Source organism: Seriola lalandi, unplaced genomic scaffold, assembly GCF_002814215.2.
Source record: "Seriola lalandi dorsalis isolate HSWRI2012SDOR001 ecotype SW California unplaced genomic scaffold, Sedor1 jcf7180002052086, whole genome shotgun sequence".
Lineage (NCBI taxonomy): Eukaryota > Metazoa > Chordata > Actinopteri > Carangiformes > Carangidae > Seriola > Seriola lalandi.
The window spans coordinates 505,617-521,124 of record NW_019522639.1 but is presented as its reverse complement, the minus strand read 5'-3'; the positions used below and the strand labels follow the sequence as shown (position 1 = coordinate 521,124).

Here is a 15,508-nt window from a genome sequence, read left to right as displayed (position 1 = left end):
CCCCACCCCCACCCCCCTCTAACCCGCTCCCTGCTCTGGAGATGGAGCCGTCTACGAGGCCTTTGTTTACAGTGAGAACAGCGGGGATATAAAACTCACATAAATATCACACGGCTCTCTCATCTATAGAGACGCCTGCTTTCTCTCTCCAACACACTGGCCGCAGTGTGTACCCAGAATGTATAAAAGCCTGAAGCTATTTGATTTACTTCAGTGTCTTGATACAGTTTTGTATGTCACGTGTGACTGCAATTGCACTAGTTTGGTTGACTATTTTATGGAGTCATGCGGTCGTCACAAATACAAGGCTGGGAATGTACTACAACCTTCAACATGAGCATTATATCCTACAGAAAATATATGTTTCTGTGTCACAAGAAGTGGCCTGCAAAGTTCAGTCTGGGGTCGTCTGCAGTGCAAGTGGTGTAATTTTACTATGATTTAACTCACTGTAAATTATTCTAATAAATTAACTCCTTACAATGACTATTGTAATTTTAAGTTTGTCCCTGACCAATATTATGTCGCCACATGAGGGGCAGGCAGCCGAGTGCTAAAATAAGGGGTACAAGGCCATTTAATGGTTCCCCTTAAGGGCTTAAAGTGTCTAATTTGCGGTATGTAATATGATTTTTTGGACTTGTTAGCACTGTGAAAATGCAGTTTTATTAAGATGTCACTGAACCTCAGTGTAATCCACACCATGAATAAAGAGAATGACCAGGAGCAGGTTTAAGATAAAAAAAAACAAACAAACAAGAAAAACAGGATGATGTTTCTCTACTTGCAAATGCACTGACGGGGCAGTAATGAAATAATGACAAATGCATGCTATAATTTATCTAATCTTTAATCTTCTGAGGTCAGATGGGAGCAAAGCCGAACAAGATAACAAAGAACAACCCGAGGCCATGAACGTCGTGCCAAAGCAGCCTCATACTTCTGGCCTACAAACCAGCTTCTTCAAAGACAAAAAGAGAAAAAAAAATAAGACTGACCTGGCTGCTCTGTGGGCTGGACGGGTCGTATGACGGCACGTAGCTCTTGAGGGGATCAGCAGGGTTGAGGTGGGGCGGGTAGCGGATGGTGGTGTGCGAGAAATAGGGCGACGGCGCCGGGGGCAAGATAGCCGAGGCCGAGAACTGCAGGGGCGAGTGTGGAGGGGGGCTCCTCGTCGATATAACTGCAAGAGAGACAGACAGAAGAGGAAGATAAAGACTGAGTGTGTGTGAGAGGGAGTTAGGATAAAGCGATCATCATTGATCTACGGGGCTAAATCAAGTATTGACATAGATTTTTCAACCGTGTTCATGAGGATGAAGTCGATTAGAGCTTTGGATCTCGCAAGATGGGGGTTAAGGTTAAACTCACCACTGTGTCCTACACCAGTTAGGCCTGGGTGATGAGGCTGAGGGAAAGTGCTGAGTCGTGGTGAGGAGTCCTGCGGAGAGGTGGGGCTGAACAGCGGCTTCTCTGGCTTCTTCATGGTAGGAGAGGACATGTCTGCTAGTAGAAACACACACAAACACATAAAGGAAGAAATACAGTCAGAAAATGTATATATGCTTAATTAAATATTCTTTTTATTAACTATTTTTTTGGGCAGACACATTGAAGTGAAGAATTTGTCTCAACGTTTATGTTTCATTGAAAGACAGGGAAGTGAAATCAAATGACTTCACTAATGCACAAAAACAAACATTGCAAGGTTATCTTTTTTTTCCTTTTAATGGTTTGTTGCTGAAAATGAATCACAGCATTTCCCTGTAGTTTCTGCTAATGCTTCCACTTCTCATGAATGAAAGGAATTGAGTGCCAAAACTGAATTACTGTTGAAATTCAGCAGAATTTGATCTGCATGGGATTAGTATTATCAGGGGACCTATTTCTTCTCCAAATGCAGCTGACAATGAAAAATGTACTTTGCAAATTACCGACACTGTAAAGGTTCAAAATCACATATAATCTCTGGAATCTTTACAAATCACTGGGAAATTTAAGTCTTGTGAAAATGTGGCTTTTGTCATGTGTGAGCACACAATTAAATCCAGCCAACTGACACAGAGTTGTACTATACCACGTACAGTTGGTCACTCAAAGAGGATTCGAGAATTTCAAGACCCTCACGTAATCTTAAATAGAATATAACTGTGTAACATCTGCTCGCCTTGGCCTTACACGCTGTCTGACAAGCTGCTGTAATTCCCCATGAATAATCTTGAAGGCTCAGCAAAAGACATGAAAATTTGTTTAGGAAATTTGTGCAGTTTTATAAAGTAAAAGTATGTGCACAAACTCTTACAAGTAGCTCATTATTGCTTCTCTACACTTTCATGAGCAATGTTCTGCTGTCACGCCTGCGCAGTTTTCAATTTTCCATGGCAGGACACAGTGTCTGAAGGGAACGTGATAACAAATAGATGCGAGGGGCAATGGCCTATGTCTGCTCCTGCTTCTTCTATGAACATTCATCAAGTGCTTTTCTGGTCTGTCACAGATTCTCGAGGTGTATAACTTTCAACTCATCCATCTCTTTCCCTCAGAATAAGCCATATAAACCCTGTTGTTGAGGCATTTCTATAGTATAAACCATCCGTCCTTGTGTTTTCCCACAACAGGGACGGATCCACCCGAGTGACGGGAAGAATCACTCATTTCCAGAGGAGAGAGCGACAAAGGTGGCTGGAATTCAGGGGGATTTCCCAGTCTGAGGTTGCAAGAGGATACAGGCTTAAGTGCTTTCATTTCTGTGTCAGAGGGAGAAATACCGTTGAGAAGATTGATATAGCTGCTTAATGTTTCCATGTAAAAGTAGGAAATATTTTCTGCGGTGGAGGTACTCGGCTTTTCCACTCTTCTGTTAATTAAATCCTTCAGAGAATCAACTGGACTGCCTCGGGGAAATCAAACTGGACAATTAATTACCAGAAATTAAACACTTTAAATACTTCAAATGAAAAGGTCAAATGCATCGAAATCAGATTAGTAGTCTTTTTGCTATCTGATTTATTTTGTATTGAATGGGAGAATGTGTAGCAAAACATTAAAAAAAATCCCACATAGAATTTTTTTTTAAAGTGTACAGTACTTTCCCAGAGCAAAATACAAGAGAGAAACTATTTCTTCCACTACATTGTGAGGTTTTGTCGAATGACAACCATGTGCGAGAAATGACCGCCTGGCACTTGGGAGGCCTCATATGGGTTTAATATCACCCCACTTCTCATTTATTCTCTCCTGACAGAATAATGGCTGTCTTTGGAGAGTTTCCTACCCACTGCTTTCCCTTTCTCCTCGCCCCAAGTGTCTAAGTTTACGTAGAGCAATAGTCAGGCCTTGTGCAATGGGACATGCTGAAATTTCATGTACCCACATTGGGCTGTGGTTAAATCCCACTAGTGCCATGTCTCTTGTGTATCATCTGGTGTTTTCCTGCCTCAGCCTTTTCTACTTATTATATTAAAATAAAAAAGAGAAATGCAACAAAAGAGGTACGCCCTGCTGAGGAAAGGTTGGGACATTTCCAATCATCTTGTGCCTGTCACAGTCAGATGAAACCTTTCCTATCACCTCTGTCAGTTGGTGTGTGGAAAGAAGTCAGCAGAAAGTGAGAATGATACCGGAAACATGGGACAGTGAGGCCTTAATTAGAAGTGCAATGGGCTCTGTTCTCTGCACCAGGAGACGACATAATGAGACTTGCAAGCTGTCCCGCGAGGATCTCGCTGTCTCACACGCACGCAAGGCGGCATGCTTGTTCCTCTGATACATGCATCTTGATCTTTTCATGTTTCCAGACCCAATGTATGAACTTGTTAGGCCAGATTTGTTTTTTGATGCCTGTCTAACTAGTCCTGTACAGTACAAATGTCACATGATCATTAATATTCTACCGATATGGGAATTTCTTTCTTAAGTTCAGCCAAGATGTACAATATAGCCCTATTTCCTGAGGAGAGATCATCTGACACATTTGCCCTGCAGGTTGAATAGCTCTACATCTGGAATTTCTCTAAAACAGCCACTCACAATGTGTTTCAGGTGTCTGCGTGTGAAGATAATCACACACCTGACATTTAAAAACTCAAAAAACGCAAAAGTTTATCAGTAAGTTAAATAATCAGTGACCTTATTTTTGGGACGCTAAGTGTTGAATTTAAGCTGGAACAATTTGTTCTCATTAAGGACACTCTGCATGGTGGAATACAATGTTTCCTTTGTCTAAGCAACAGGTGTGAGAGAATGCAGGTTTACATTCAGAGAGCGGTTCAAATGGGTTTAAACATTTATATGACTGGCGATGCCTGGGGCTATCTCTGTCATGGTATGTATTTTAAGAGGGTTGAACAGGTTCATGTGCAGATAAAACCAGATGCAGCTCATCCGTGATGAAACGGGCGGAGGCACTGACATACAGTAGCTTATGACACGGCTGAGAGTTAAAGAGAGTTCAGCTGCTGGTAAAGAACAATACGAGACGTTTACTTTGATCACATCTATTTGCATGCGATGAGGACGGAAGATCTCCTACCCTTCGTTAAGTTTTGTCAACACCCTCTCGCGCAACACTGAGCCGTGCAAAGATCCACGCTGCGTGTTTGTGTAGCTGTGTGAATGCAGTGCAAAGTGCTGCTTACAACGTGCATCCATGCCTGACATACCTCCCATAGGTAAATAAAGGTGGTCAAATAAGAACAGGAAAATCACCTCCGTCTCTGTCGTGCCAGTTTGCCCGACTGCTGGCCGGTGAGCTGGGTGACGAGTAGAAGTCAGGTCCTGTCGGGCTAGTGTCCATGTTCTCCTCCATATTCACTGTTTTGGGCCTTTTGCTGCAAGCATGAAGAAGTGTATGGCTTTAACAGGCAGCCATTTTTTATATCACAATTGTCAAGATTGCGAGATAAAGTCTATTAATTCAGGACAGTTGGAGTTGATGTCTGTCACAGATTAATTTGGGCTGTGTAAAAGTTAAAGGAATAGTTTGACATTTTGGGAAATAATTTCTTTTTCACTTTCTTGCCGTGAGACAGATGAGAAGAATGATATCACTCTCATGTCTTTACGCTACATATGAAGCTAGACCCAGAAACCTGTAGCTTAGCTTAGTTTAGCATTAAAGCTGGAAGCAGGGGGAAACAGCTTGTCTTCGTTTAGTTAACTCTAAAAAATGTCAAAGTGTTTTCACTTTCACTTCAGCTTCATATATAAAAGATATCATGGATGTGCACTGATATTTCTGGGTTATTAATACCATAAAGGGGAGGAATATCATTGCTATGTTACAACAGAAGGACCTTTTCCTCAAACTTTGTCTAAAGAGCTTATTCTGTTGCTGTGGCTTCCACTGACCTGCCGGGAGGGGAGGACAGGGAGCGATGCAGCCCCACACTGGAGTTCAGGTCGTGGTAGTAGGGTTGGCTGGGCATGTCAGCCATGGAGAAGTTTACTGCTGCACCGTGGGTGATGGGCACTGTAGAGGACAAAGGGAAAAACAAAGCGAGACAGTTCATGCTGCAGTCACTGCAAAGAAGGAGTCCAATGTCAGCAGTGTTGTCAGACTGAGTGCAGTCTTTCCCTACTCTTGCATCTAGAGACGCACTATTAATCGCACAATAGCTTGACTAACTATTATTGATGCTTTGTGTTAAGAGGCACTGTGCATCAAATTAAGCGCTCCCTATTCACAGGTTAACTGTCTGACCACTGCAGGCGTTTCTGCTGAGCTCTCTGGTTAACAACTCACTTCTTTTCACATGGCTGTGGCTGCAGGGGAAACCTTTTACTAGTATATTACTGTTATCATAATTATCAATAAGTCCAATTTCAGTCATATGTAGCACTAAGAAGACAAACTGAATATGCACTAAACATGTACTGTAAATGTGCAGTGGTAAGACATGTATTGTTAAATGAGTTATCCAACCATTTGTTGCTCAATAGAATCATTTGTGATGCATTAAAAGTCAGATGAGCTCAGTAAACTTTCAGCTGAATTCACATTGCACTTCTCTGTGGTCCAATACAATACAATACTCAGCAGTTTCCTCACATAGTGATTTACAGTGGAAAAGGTGTTGTTTTTCTCACTGCGGTCAAGGTGAGGGATATTGTTTCAAGGGAGGCCGGGCCAATGTTTACAGAACAAAAGGAGTTCACCACCCATCCTCACTCTCCCCCTCTCTCTCTCTCTCTCTCTATGTCTCTCTATGTCTCTCTCGCTGCAGTGTGTGGCCCGCGAGGCAGCCTGCAGCTTGAGCGGTTGGTTGGTTTGGAGTCGATGAGAGGATGGAGTGTGTGGCGCCGTCTGTTGTGGTCTGAGGTTCACCACTGGCACGATCCCTCCGCCAGCCTCCGCCCTGGCAGCCCACTGTAGCCCTGGCAAAGGCCCCTACCCGCCGCTACCCATACCGAGCTGTCTGTGGAGGAATGCATCCGGCCCGAGGACGCTGAATACAAGACCATTGTTTTGCTTTTTCATTCATGGCTGAGGATACCCCCAACCATCTCTCTCTCTCTCTCTCTCTCTCTCTCTCTCTCTCTCTCTCTCTCTCTCTCTCTCTCTCTCTCTCTCTCTGCTGGTTTCTCGCTTCTTGGCTCGGCACAATATTTGTGATGCCACTTGGCCACCCTGCCAATCATCTCATTTAATAATCTGGGCTTTGACTTTTAAGATCAAAAACACAGTGAATGAAACAATGATGCTGCAGAAAATACAATCTGCACAATGCCTCCTCCAGCAGATTACCTCATCTTACTATATAAGCAGATACGAGAAAATACACCGTCTTCACATATTTAGATCAGCAGTTTCATTTGCCCGTGCATGCCCACGTTTTCTGTTGACAAAATATTTTTGCACTTGGAGTCGAGGCTCCTGTTGCATTAATGAGTGTCCTCGTCGAAATGCTGCATTGCAAGTCAGCCTTGAACTCCGCAGCTCCCTTTGATGGACTTCAAAGAATGTCTCGAGAGCCTGGAGAGTTGGGAGAGAAGCGCGATGACGGATGAGCGGCTGCTTAGATATCTTCCCAGGGAGTGACCGGCTGAGTGAGTGACAATTCCTGTGCGTCCATCGACCTTTTTAAAATTCCAGCTCGACTTCAGTCGGCTTTAGTGAAACCGGGCTCGGTCACATGAGAGCAAACACACCAGCGCAGCGGCCATCTGGTCAGGGGGCAAATTAAACACTAAACAAAAACACAGCCTTTCAAAGGATATTCAGTCTCTGAGCAGTGAAACGAGCAGGTTCTGCCTTTCAGAGCGCGATGTACGAGGCGGTTAAGACGACCTGGTCCATGCTCCTACACTAGAAAGACTTTGATACAGTGGGTAAACAGAAACCAAGGTCGCCATTAAATAAAATTTGTGGCTCCAAATCCATTATACATGTCAACAGCTGCTTATTAGGATCTGTAAGTCCAAAGCAAGTCGACAGTTTAGAGGATGTTAGCTGCATAAAACTTGCACATGAGCAGAAAGTTTTACATTTTTATCCCTTATTTTAAAAAGAAATTAAAGGATAATGTTAATTCGATTATTATATATGATATATTTTCTGTTACATGTGACAAAGACGGAAGCAAATCCTCATATTGGAGAAGGTGAAACCGGAAAACTTTAGGCATCTTTGCATGAAAAATGGCTGAAACAATTCATTGATTATCAGAATAGTTGCGGATTAATTTTCCATCATTCAACTAATCAATTAACTGATTAATTCTTGCAGCCCTAAACTGTACTAGTTTTTATGACTGCAGGAATTCAAAACCAGCCTGAATCTAACCATAGGACCAGAACAACACACAGACAGCACAGTTATGTTTCTTTTAAACACAGGTTGTTGGGGCCGACTGGAGTTATTGCGCACCACAGGCATGTTACAGTTTAGCTAAGAGGCAGTACAGTGTCTCAGAGGGCCTTCAACTATCAGAGGGAAGAAGACTCCAGCTCCTGGAGGAACAACCGTCGACAGCTTTGCAGAGGGCAGACATGTCTATACAGATATACACAGGTTCATGCAGATGGCTTTGCAGTCAAGTATTCTCTCACTGCAAAGCAGACTGGCCAAACTGGAATTACCGCACTACAGTTGCATGGTGGATGTCAGTAAATACAGTAAACAGGTTGGGATTTGTGAAAAAAAAAAAAAAAGGAGCAAGTTAGAGAAATCTTTGTGAATTAAAACCAGACAACAGACAGCGTCACGTCACAGCTTCTGGATCGAGCCATAAAATAAGTTGGTGTCGTGAAATCGAAAAAAGTGTTTTAACCCTTATTTTGGGGCAAAGTCACCTAACTTTCTTTGCAGTTTTTATCAGATTTGATCGATGATTCTATACATTGGCTATACATGGCTCTCTCCCCATTCATTTCCCCATCAGATAGGGGCCTGGTGTTGTTAGCCAGAAATAACTGTCCGGGGACATCGCCAAGATGGCTGCTGCGTGGCAAGACTTGCCTAAAAGGACTTTGGTTGCACCTGTTAGATTAGGGAAACCTACACCTTCAACAGTCTTCTGAGTACATGGACTTTGGTGTCCTCATGTTATTCCCAGCATAGCTCCGCCCAGTTTCAAGCTGAGCTCAGGGCTAATCAGTGATAACTGAAAACATGTACTTACTTCTGGACACTCGCACCAGTTCTGCAACACTGAAGACTCCTGATTTGATGAAGCTGTCTTCCAAGTACACTGTAGAAACACAGAGGCAATAATCATGAGCTTGATCATTGGGTTAACAAATTTGAAATTCTTGTTATTTACTAGATGCACAATTAAAGTGTGTAGATTGTTGAATGTTGTGCATTATGTATTTCTTAGTGCGTTAAATGAAGAACAACATTGGATTAATTGCCAACCAAATAATCTCAAAAATATTGATTCAACATGGACGGGTTGTATTTGTTAATTTTCCATCACTAAATGTGTTTGTGCACGCTAAGAGAAAAAACAATAAAACATTTATCTTCAGCAGTAAAATTGAAAGTGACAGAGCCCCCTTTCAGTCTGAAACATACACAAACCTCTAATGACTTGTTTTCATGTTCTCCTTCAATCTGTCTTTTATTTTACTGAACGCTATTTTTATTTTTAACCTTCATGTTTTTTAGTAAACACCATGAGACGCAGAACCAAAACCTTATTTGATCTTTTCGTCATGATTTCCTTTTCTGTGGACACTTCATTTACTGCGCTTTAAACTAATGCCATTAAACCATTCCGTGCAGCGCAGGACAAGAGTGACATGACAGGTGTGTGTGAGGAGGACGTGACATGCACATTGTGAGTCAAACTGCAACTGTTAGTACAACACAAGCGCTGAACTGCAAGGCTCTGCCTCGTCGATCAAACACACACATAAAACTTAATATCTGTCAATATTGACACTGGTATGCTGAGATAGGGCTAGGTCAAATTCTAAACTTTTATGGCATCAACTGAATTTCTACTATCCAGTGTTGAAAAATGCCTTGTCATTCGTTACCAATTTCAATATCTAAGGAAGAGCCAATAAGCAATCTCGTACCAAAGGGGTGACTGGCTGTCTAATGTAACATTACACAAACACGTCGTAGAGGCATGCAGGGAAAATATACATTATGCCGAGACAAAGGGCTTGCTTGTGTGTGTGTGTGTGTGTGTGTGTGTGTGTGTGTGTGTGTGTGTGTGCGTGGTATTTTGAGAGGCTTGACTACAGTGTGCGTTGCAAAGTAGGTGTAAATATATCTGACAGATCCAAAGTGTGGCTCCATGTTATCAGGCTTGATGCCAATAGTACATGCAAAAAGGACATACATTTTCATTTCTTGACAACTTCAGTCCGAAGTAAATAGGTTTATTATTTATGTGGTAAAATTGCTTTGAGTGGAAAAATGCCAAGGTGCTGAAACATAAAACTAAAGAGCTGCAGCAGACTTAAAACAAAGTTAAGTTAAACCACATTGTGATAAACAGGTTTATAATTTTTATGTTATGAAACTGCTGTGTGTAAAAATGCCCGGATAAGGAGCTGGAAAATAAAATGGAATGGTATTGGAAACGGTACCAGTATTGAACATTTTTGAAAGGTATCCAGCCCTATAGAAAGATACAGTATCACAGGAAGAAATATTCACTTTACTGAGACATTCACTGTAGTTTTGATATTCTGAAAATGTGCGATTGCTTCACTCTGTCCAGTGTAAGTAAACAGTTTTGAGACTCACTTGGAATCATGAATTGCTTGGAAGGAAGATGAGGTTGTTTCAGCATAGCCAGATTTTTTTTCTCCTGTTTTCAGAAAACTATTTTTAGACTCAACAAACGATGGCAATACCGTATGTTTCTTGTGGTGCTGAAGCATTCGGTGCATTCTGTGTGACCTGCCCAGGACTCAGCAACACTAATCACAGGCTGTCAGTCAAATAAAACAGCCAGACAAGTTATTGACACCCAAATGACTCCGGCTCGGCTTTGAAGCCATGCCAAGGACACTCGGGCCGTGCCAGGAAGATAGGCAGCTTGACTGGCACCTACAACGTCTAATGCCTCCAGTGAGCCAACGGCTTTTGAGGGGGAACTGTGCCACTGCCGAAGGCCTCCCAGGTCTGAGTCATTGGCTCGCTAGCATGTTTTCCTTGGCACTCATATCAGCAGAACCTGCTCTTGAGGTAGAAAACTAATTATACTTCTCAAACTATTTTCATACCAACATTGTGACGACACAGTGCAAGTCAGTCCAGGGGAACAACAGCGCTGTCAGAGAATATTCTCCTCAGCTCGGCTTTGCTGGCTCACCTTGATGCACTCCACTACCAGCCAATCTGCTGTAACACTTTCACGATCTTGCGTGTCTTTTTTTTTTTTATTTTAATTTTACAGTGTTTGATGTTGCCACTGGGATGATGATGACAACTGAAATTTAACGATCCAATCAAATTTTATTCCTCCTCAGTCCATGCAAAGTTAAAAACTGTGGCCTCAGCTAGTGGATGTCTTAATTTTACACCGGTTTAGATAATTTAGTTTAATAACTGAAGTGTTAACATAAACTGGACATCCAATGTCCAATGTTTCAAAATAGCAGCTTTTACACTTGACAGTGCTGCATGTGGACTACGCCTAGGCTGACAAGCCTTTACTATTACGCAAGTCACAGCAGATCAACACTATTTAAATGAGGTAAGCTATGTAGCACATAGGTTACTGTACAGTAGGCGAGTGCAGAGGAACAATAGAGCAATGACAGAAGGGAGGAGGGAGGATGACTGGTACTGTGCATACCTGGAAGAGGGTTCTTGCCTGGCTCATTGTTACTGGGACTTCCTGACTGCTGCGAGTCTGCAAACACACAGAGAGGAGGGGGGAGGTTAGTATAGCACAAAAATATACCTTCCCACTAAAGCACGATTTTCTTGTCAGCATTGATTACTTCCAGCAAAGATACCAGTATGGTAACTTACAGTAAAAAAGTAAATCAGAAGTCTTACTGTATTTACTAGCATTTATTCACTCCCCAGGCATCTTGAAATAAAGAAATAACTCCTGTCAACACGCATAAAGTGCAGTTCAGGACTCAAGATATTTCCTTCCTGGGTGCCTAAATGTTTTTCCTTATCTACCAGTCACGGAGAGCATACCTACTGTACATTAAACAAGACAGTTTTGTTTCAACAGCATTATCATTAATGGGAGGGCAAAGGGGAAAAAAAGCTCTGTGTCTGACACAGGATAGCCAAAAATTTTTTACCAGAAGACCTCTGGGTAATTTTTCAAAGGGGCTGAGGGAGTGTTGGGGGATAGAGAATGTGTTCAGTCCTGCTGTGCAAGGTACGAGCACAGAACAAAATGTGGAGTGAGGACAGGAGGGGCGGGAAAATACAAGGAAACATGAGTGGAATTCTTTCCACCGGCAACGGTGCACAGGCTGTGGTATGAGATGGCCCGGACTGACGTCTTTTACCTCAAAGCCTCTCTGGGAGGGGAATCTATCATTCCTCAGTAGCTCCTGCTCCGGTCAATCACCGACAGCCATGAAAAGCCTTTTATCTTTTACACCACGCAACACGAAAAGTTGTGAAACATCAAAATTAAGACTATAACTCAATGTCAGATTTCAATCCGCGCAAAGAGTGATGGTGTTTTTCAAATAAAAACAACTGGCTCAACCTACTGTAGCGAGGCCTCACACCCATGCACGGAGTGGCGCTGAATTGATGCCATGTCTAACAGCGAACGGCGGGGTCTGAGTGGACCCCCCATAATGACTCAAACTGGCCCGAGCCTACACATGCCCTGAGCAGAGAGGGCTCAATGAGAACCAGCAGGGAGATTATCATCTACGCCTTTAACACGAGAGAGCCGAGACAAGAAGCTCGAAACAGTGAACTCAGATACCCTCGCCTTGCAACAACACCCCTTTTCCTGCCACGGCTCTCATGAGCTGTGTTACAGAGGCAATGGAGAGAAGGAAAGAGAGGGGGGTGGGAGAGAAAGAAGAAAAAAAGTTGAAAGATTTATCCTTTTCTTGTTCTCTTTCTATGTCTCTCTCCCTCTCACTCTTGTTCCCCCTCTCCTAAATTTGACTATTAAACAGCACTGCAAAAACAGAATGTTCTTGGCCGAAGCTCAACAATGACAAAGTAGGGAGGGAACAGGACCATACGTTAAGGAGAAAAAAAATCCCCTCTTTTCTGAGTGCTTAGCCCTAAAAACGTACAAGAAATGTACAAGTCATGGTCTTACAATATTATCTCAGCTCAGCTTCCTAAAAAAGTAAAAGCTTAAGCCTGACTTGTCGGGTAGTCCTTCAGGTTTTAGGGGATCTCTGTACACACAGAACAGTTTGAACATGTTTATTTCTGTCTGTTTCTTCGTCTACAAATTGCCCGTCTCAATTTCCCAGAGCCCAAAGTGATGTCTTCAAATTGCTTATTTTGTCTGATGTGCGGTCCAAAACACAAAAGATATTCTATTTACAATGATATAAAACAGAGAAGAGCTGCAATTCTTTGAATTTGAGAAGCTGGAACAAGGCAGCGATTGGCATTTGTCCTTGTTAAATCACTTAAAATGCTAATCAATTACCAAAATTGAAGATTAAGTTTCTGTTAATCATTTCAATACTAACATCTGTGTTACATTGCAAGTTGTACACTCTTGAACATGTTCACGTCATCGTCTGGCCTCAGCGAAATACTTTCCCTTGCCTTTCACCAATAAGCGGCGAGTCCCTTTAGTTGCCCCCGACACACACACACACCACACACACACACACATACATATGCATGCACACAGTCTGTAAAGCAGCTTTTGTGGGTGAGCAGAGGTTTGTGTGGATTTGGCACAGCACATGTCCATAAAGTGATTGCAGGGAGCTCAGTGGCCTTGTCTTCCTGTCTTCTCCCGCCCCCATGCCATTTTCAGAGTCATCCATCAGTCTAGTTGTGACTGCCAACTCCACGTTCGCTCCCCGACAACTGCTGAGAGGGAAAGAAATGGGCAGGAGTGGGGGGAGGGTGGGGGGGTAAGAGGCACAGGAGAGCGGAGAGGAGGTAGACGCTGAAAAAGGTGATGATGGGAGAAAAAGGGCGAGGAGGTGGAGGTGGGATCCGTGCGCCGGTACGTTCACATCAGATCAGAGTTTTTCATTTTCTTTTTTTTTCTTCTTCTTCTTCGGCGAGGGCTGAACAGGCAACCATGACAAAAAGAGCAGATGGTCGTGGCAATTAGAGATCCCAGGAAGCATCTTCCAGCATGAGGCCCCACTGCAGCACCAGGAGAGACCACCTGGATGACTCAAGGTGGGATGCAAGCATATGGCGCATCTGCCAGGCCTGCCCCGGACCTGGAAACACCTCCCCTATTGCATTACATTTTACCTTTGACCCAAGAAGGGCTGCTTCATGCTTCTTCTTCCAGTGTGATTTTATTATTTAGCACGTTGCGTGCACATTTGTCAGGCTGTGAGTTTGCTCTTTTTATCTATTTTAGACTTTATTTCAAATCTAGTCTGTTTTCTATCACAACAGGTATTCAAATAAAACCTATTTTATAAATTATGGGCAAGTAAAAAAAAAGATAATTCTGCATTACAGAAAGTTGGATTCAATCAGAGATAAATTGACAGTGAATTTTATTTTTAAAAAGGCACCTCAGAAAGTGCCTGAAATAAAGTTAAGAAGTGGGATCTGAGTCCTGGTATCTGTATCTGAAAGGTGTCCTGTGCAGAAGCCTGGTCAATCTGATAGTCTTCAAATAAACACTAGTGTAACCTGTAAATAAACAGTTGTGGTCGAGGAGGCTGGGCTTTGCCCTGGAAGCTTGGCAGGGCTTGATCAAAGAGCCAGACACCACACACACACTCTCTCTCTTACACACACACATATACACACACATAAACACGCACCTACACACACGGCCCTTTTCCAAAAACAACATTTCTTGGCACCGTCCGTCCCTGCCACTTGTTTAAATAAACAAACCGGTTCATGAAGGAAGTGAAAAAACAGTACCACATATGAATCAGGTCATCCGCTGTTACTCAGCAAAAAAAGCAAGTAAAAAAAAAAAAGCAGCAGAGGGGGCTTGTGGGTATTTTGGATGTGTCCACGAGTTCTTACACCTTCGTGTCCGGTGGGATACTTATCATACCACTGTAACGATTAGGGCAATTAGGGGTAATGGCAACAGAAATCTGGCTCGGGAAGAAAGTTTCTCAGTGCTCGTGAGGCGTCTCCACGCCCATGTGTGTTACTCGCCTGGATTTTATAATCACTTAAACACTCACACACACTCTCCCAAACCCACCCACTCATTTTTTGGCATGATACCCATACTGTTCCCACTAAATTGCGGAACACACATACACATACACATACACACATGCAGTGTGGATTAAATTAGCCACACAGTTTGGGAAACTTTCTTTTTTTTTTTGACAGCAGCGGTGCACGTTCCTAGCCCGCAAACACTTGCAGACACGTACAGATATCCTCCACAAAAAAACAGTGCGCACGCGCGACACGCACACCCTGCAGATGCATACCGCTGTCGACATTTCAGGAGGAGAAGCCTGTCTGGCAGCCATTTTATGCCGAGCGGGGTTCTGTGCACATGTATAGCACTCTGGCTGCCAGAGGCATGGGTCCCGAGCCAAGACGCATTTCAGCAGCCTGGGGAGGCAAGGGGAGGGGAGTGTGGAGGAGAGGTGGAGAGGGGTGGACTCCCAGAGAAGTAGGGAAACAGAGAGAGGGAGAGGGGCAGAAAATATCGACCTAATTACGGAGCAGCTCCGATGCGTAATGTTTCGACAATACAGCTGCTCCTGAGTAAATATTTGATGTGGCCGCGCAGCCTTACTGCTCAGTGTCCTCCTGCTTTTCTTTCCTGTTCTGCTGCAGGAGACTCCAGTTTGTCCTTCATTGAAAATGCACAGCCCAAATATGACTCTGTGTGTGTGTGTGTGTGTGTGTATGTGTGTATGTGTGTGTGTGTGTGTGTGTGTGTGTGCAGCACAGGGTCATGCAAGT

The 15,508-nt window shown here is 43.2% G+C and overlaps 1 protein-coding gene across 5 annotated transcripts in view; it reads right to left on the bottom strand.

Annotated features, from left to right (window-relative positions):
* Positions 1–15,508, bottom strand: part of LOC111649891 (nuclear factor 1 B-type) — a 65,952-nt gene that overhangs the window by 10,865 nt on the left and 39,579 nt on the right. For 3 of the 5 annotated variants that reach the window (XM_087172134.1, XM_087172132.1, XM_087172133.1), the window contains exons 3-8: positions 11,262–11,318; positions 8,622–8,690; positions 5,350–5,470; positions 4,708–4,829; positions 1,372–1,506; positions 999–1,183 (exon numbers count right to left, since the gene is read on the bottom strand). In XM_087172134.1, the coding sequence (XP_087028260.1) occupies positions 999–1,183; positions 1,372–1,506; positions 4,708–4,829; positions 5,350–5,470; positions 8,622–8,690; positions 11,262–11,318 (689 nt within the window). The remainder of the gene's footprint in view (positions 1–998; positions 1,184–1,371; positions 1,507–4,707; positions 4,830–5,349; positions 5,471–8,621; positions 8,691–11,261; positions 11,319–15,508) is intronic. The other 2 variants (XM_023399585.2, XM_023399586.2) reach the window with 1 other exon arrangement.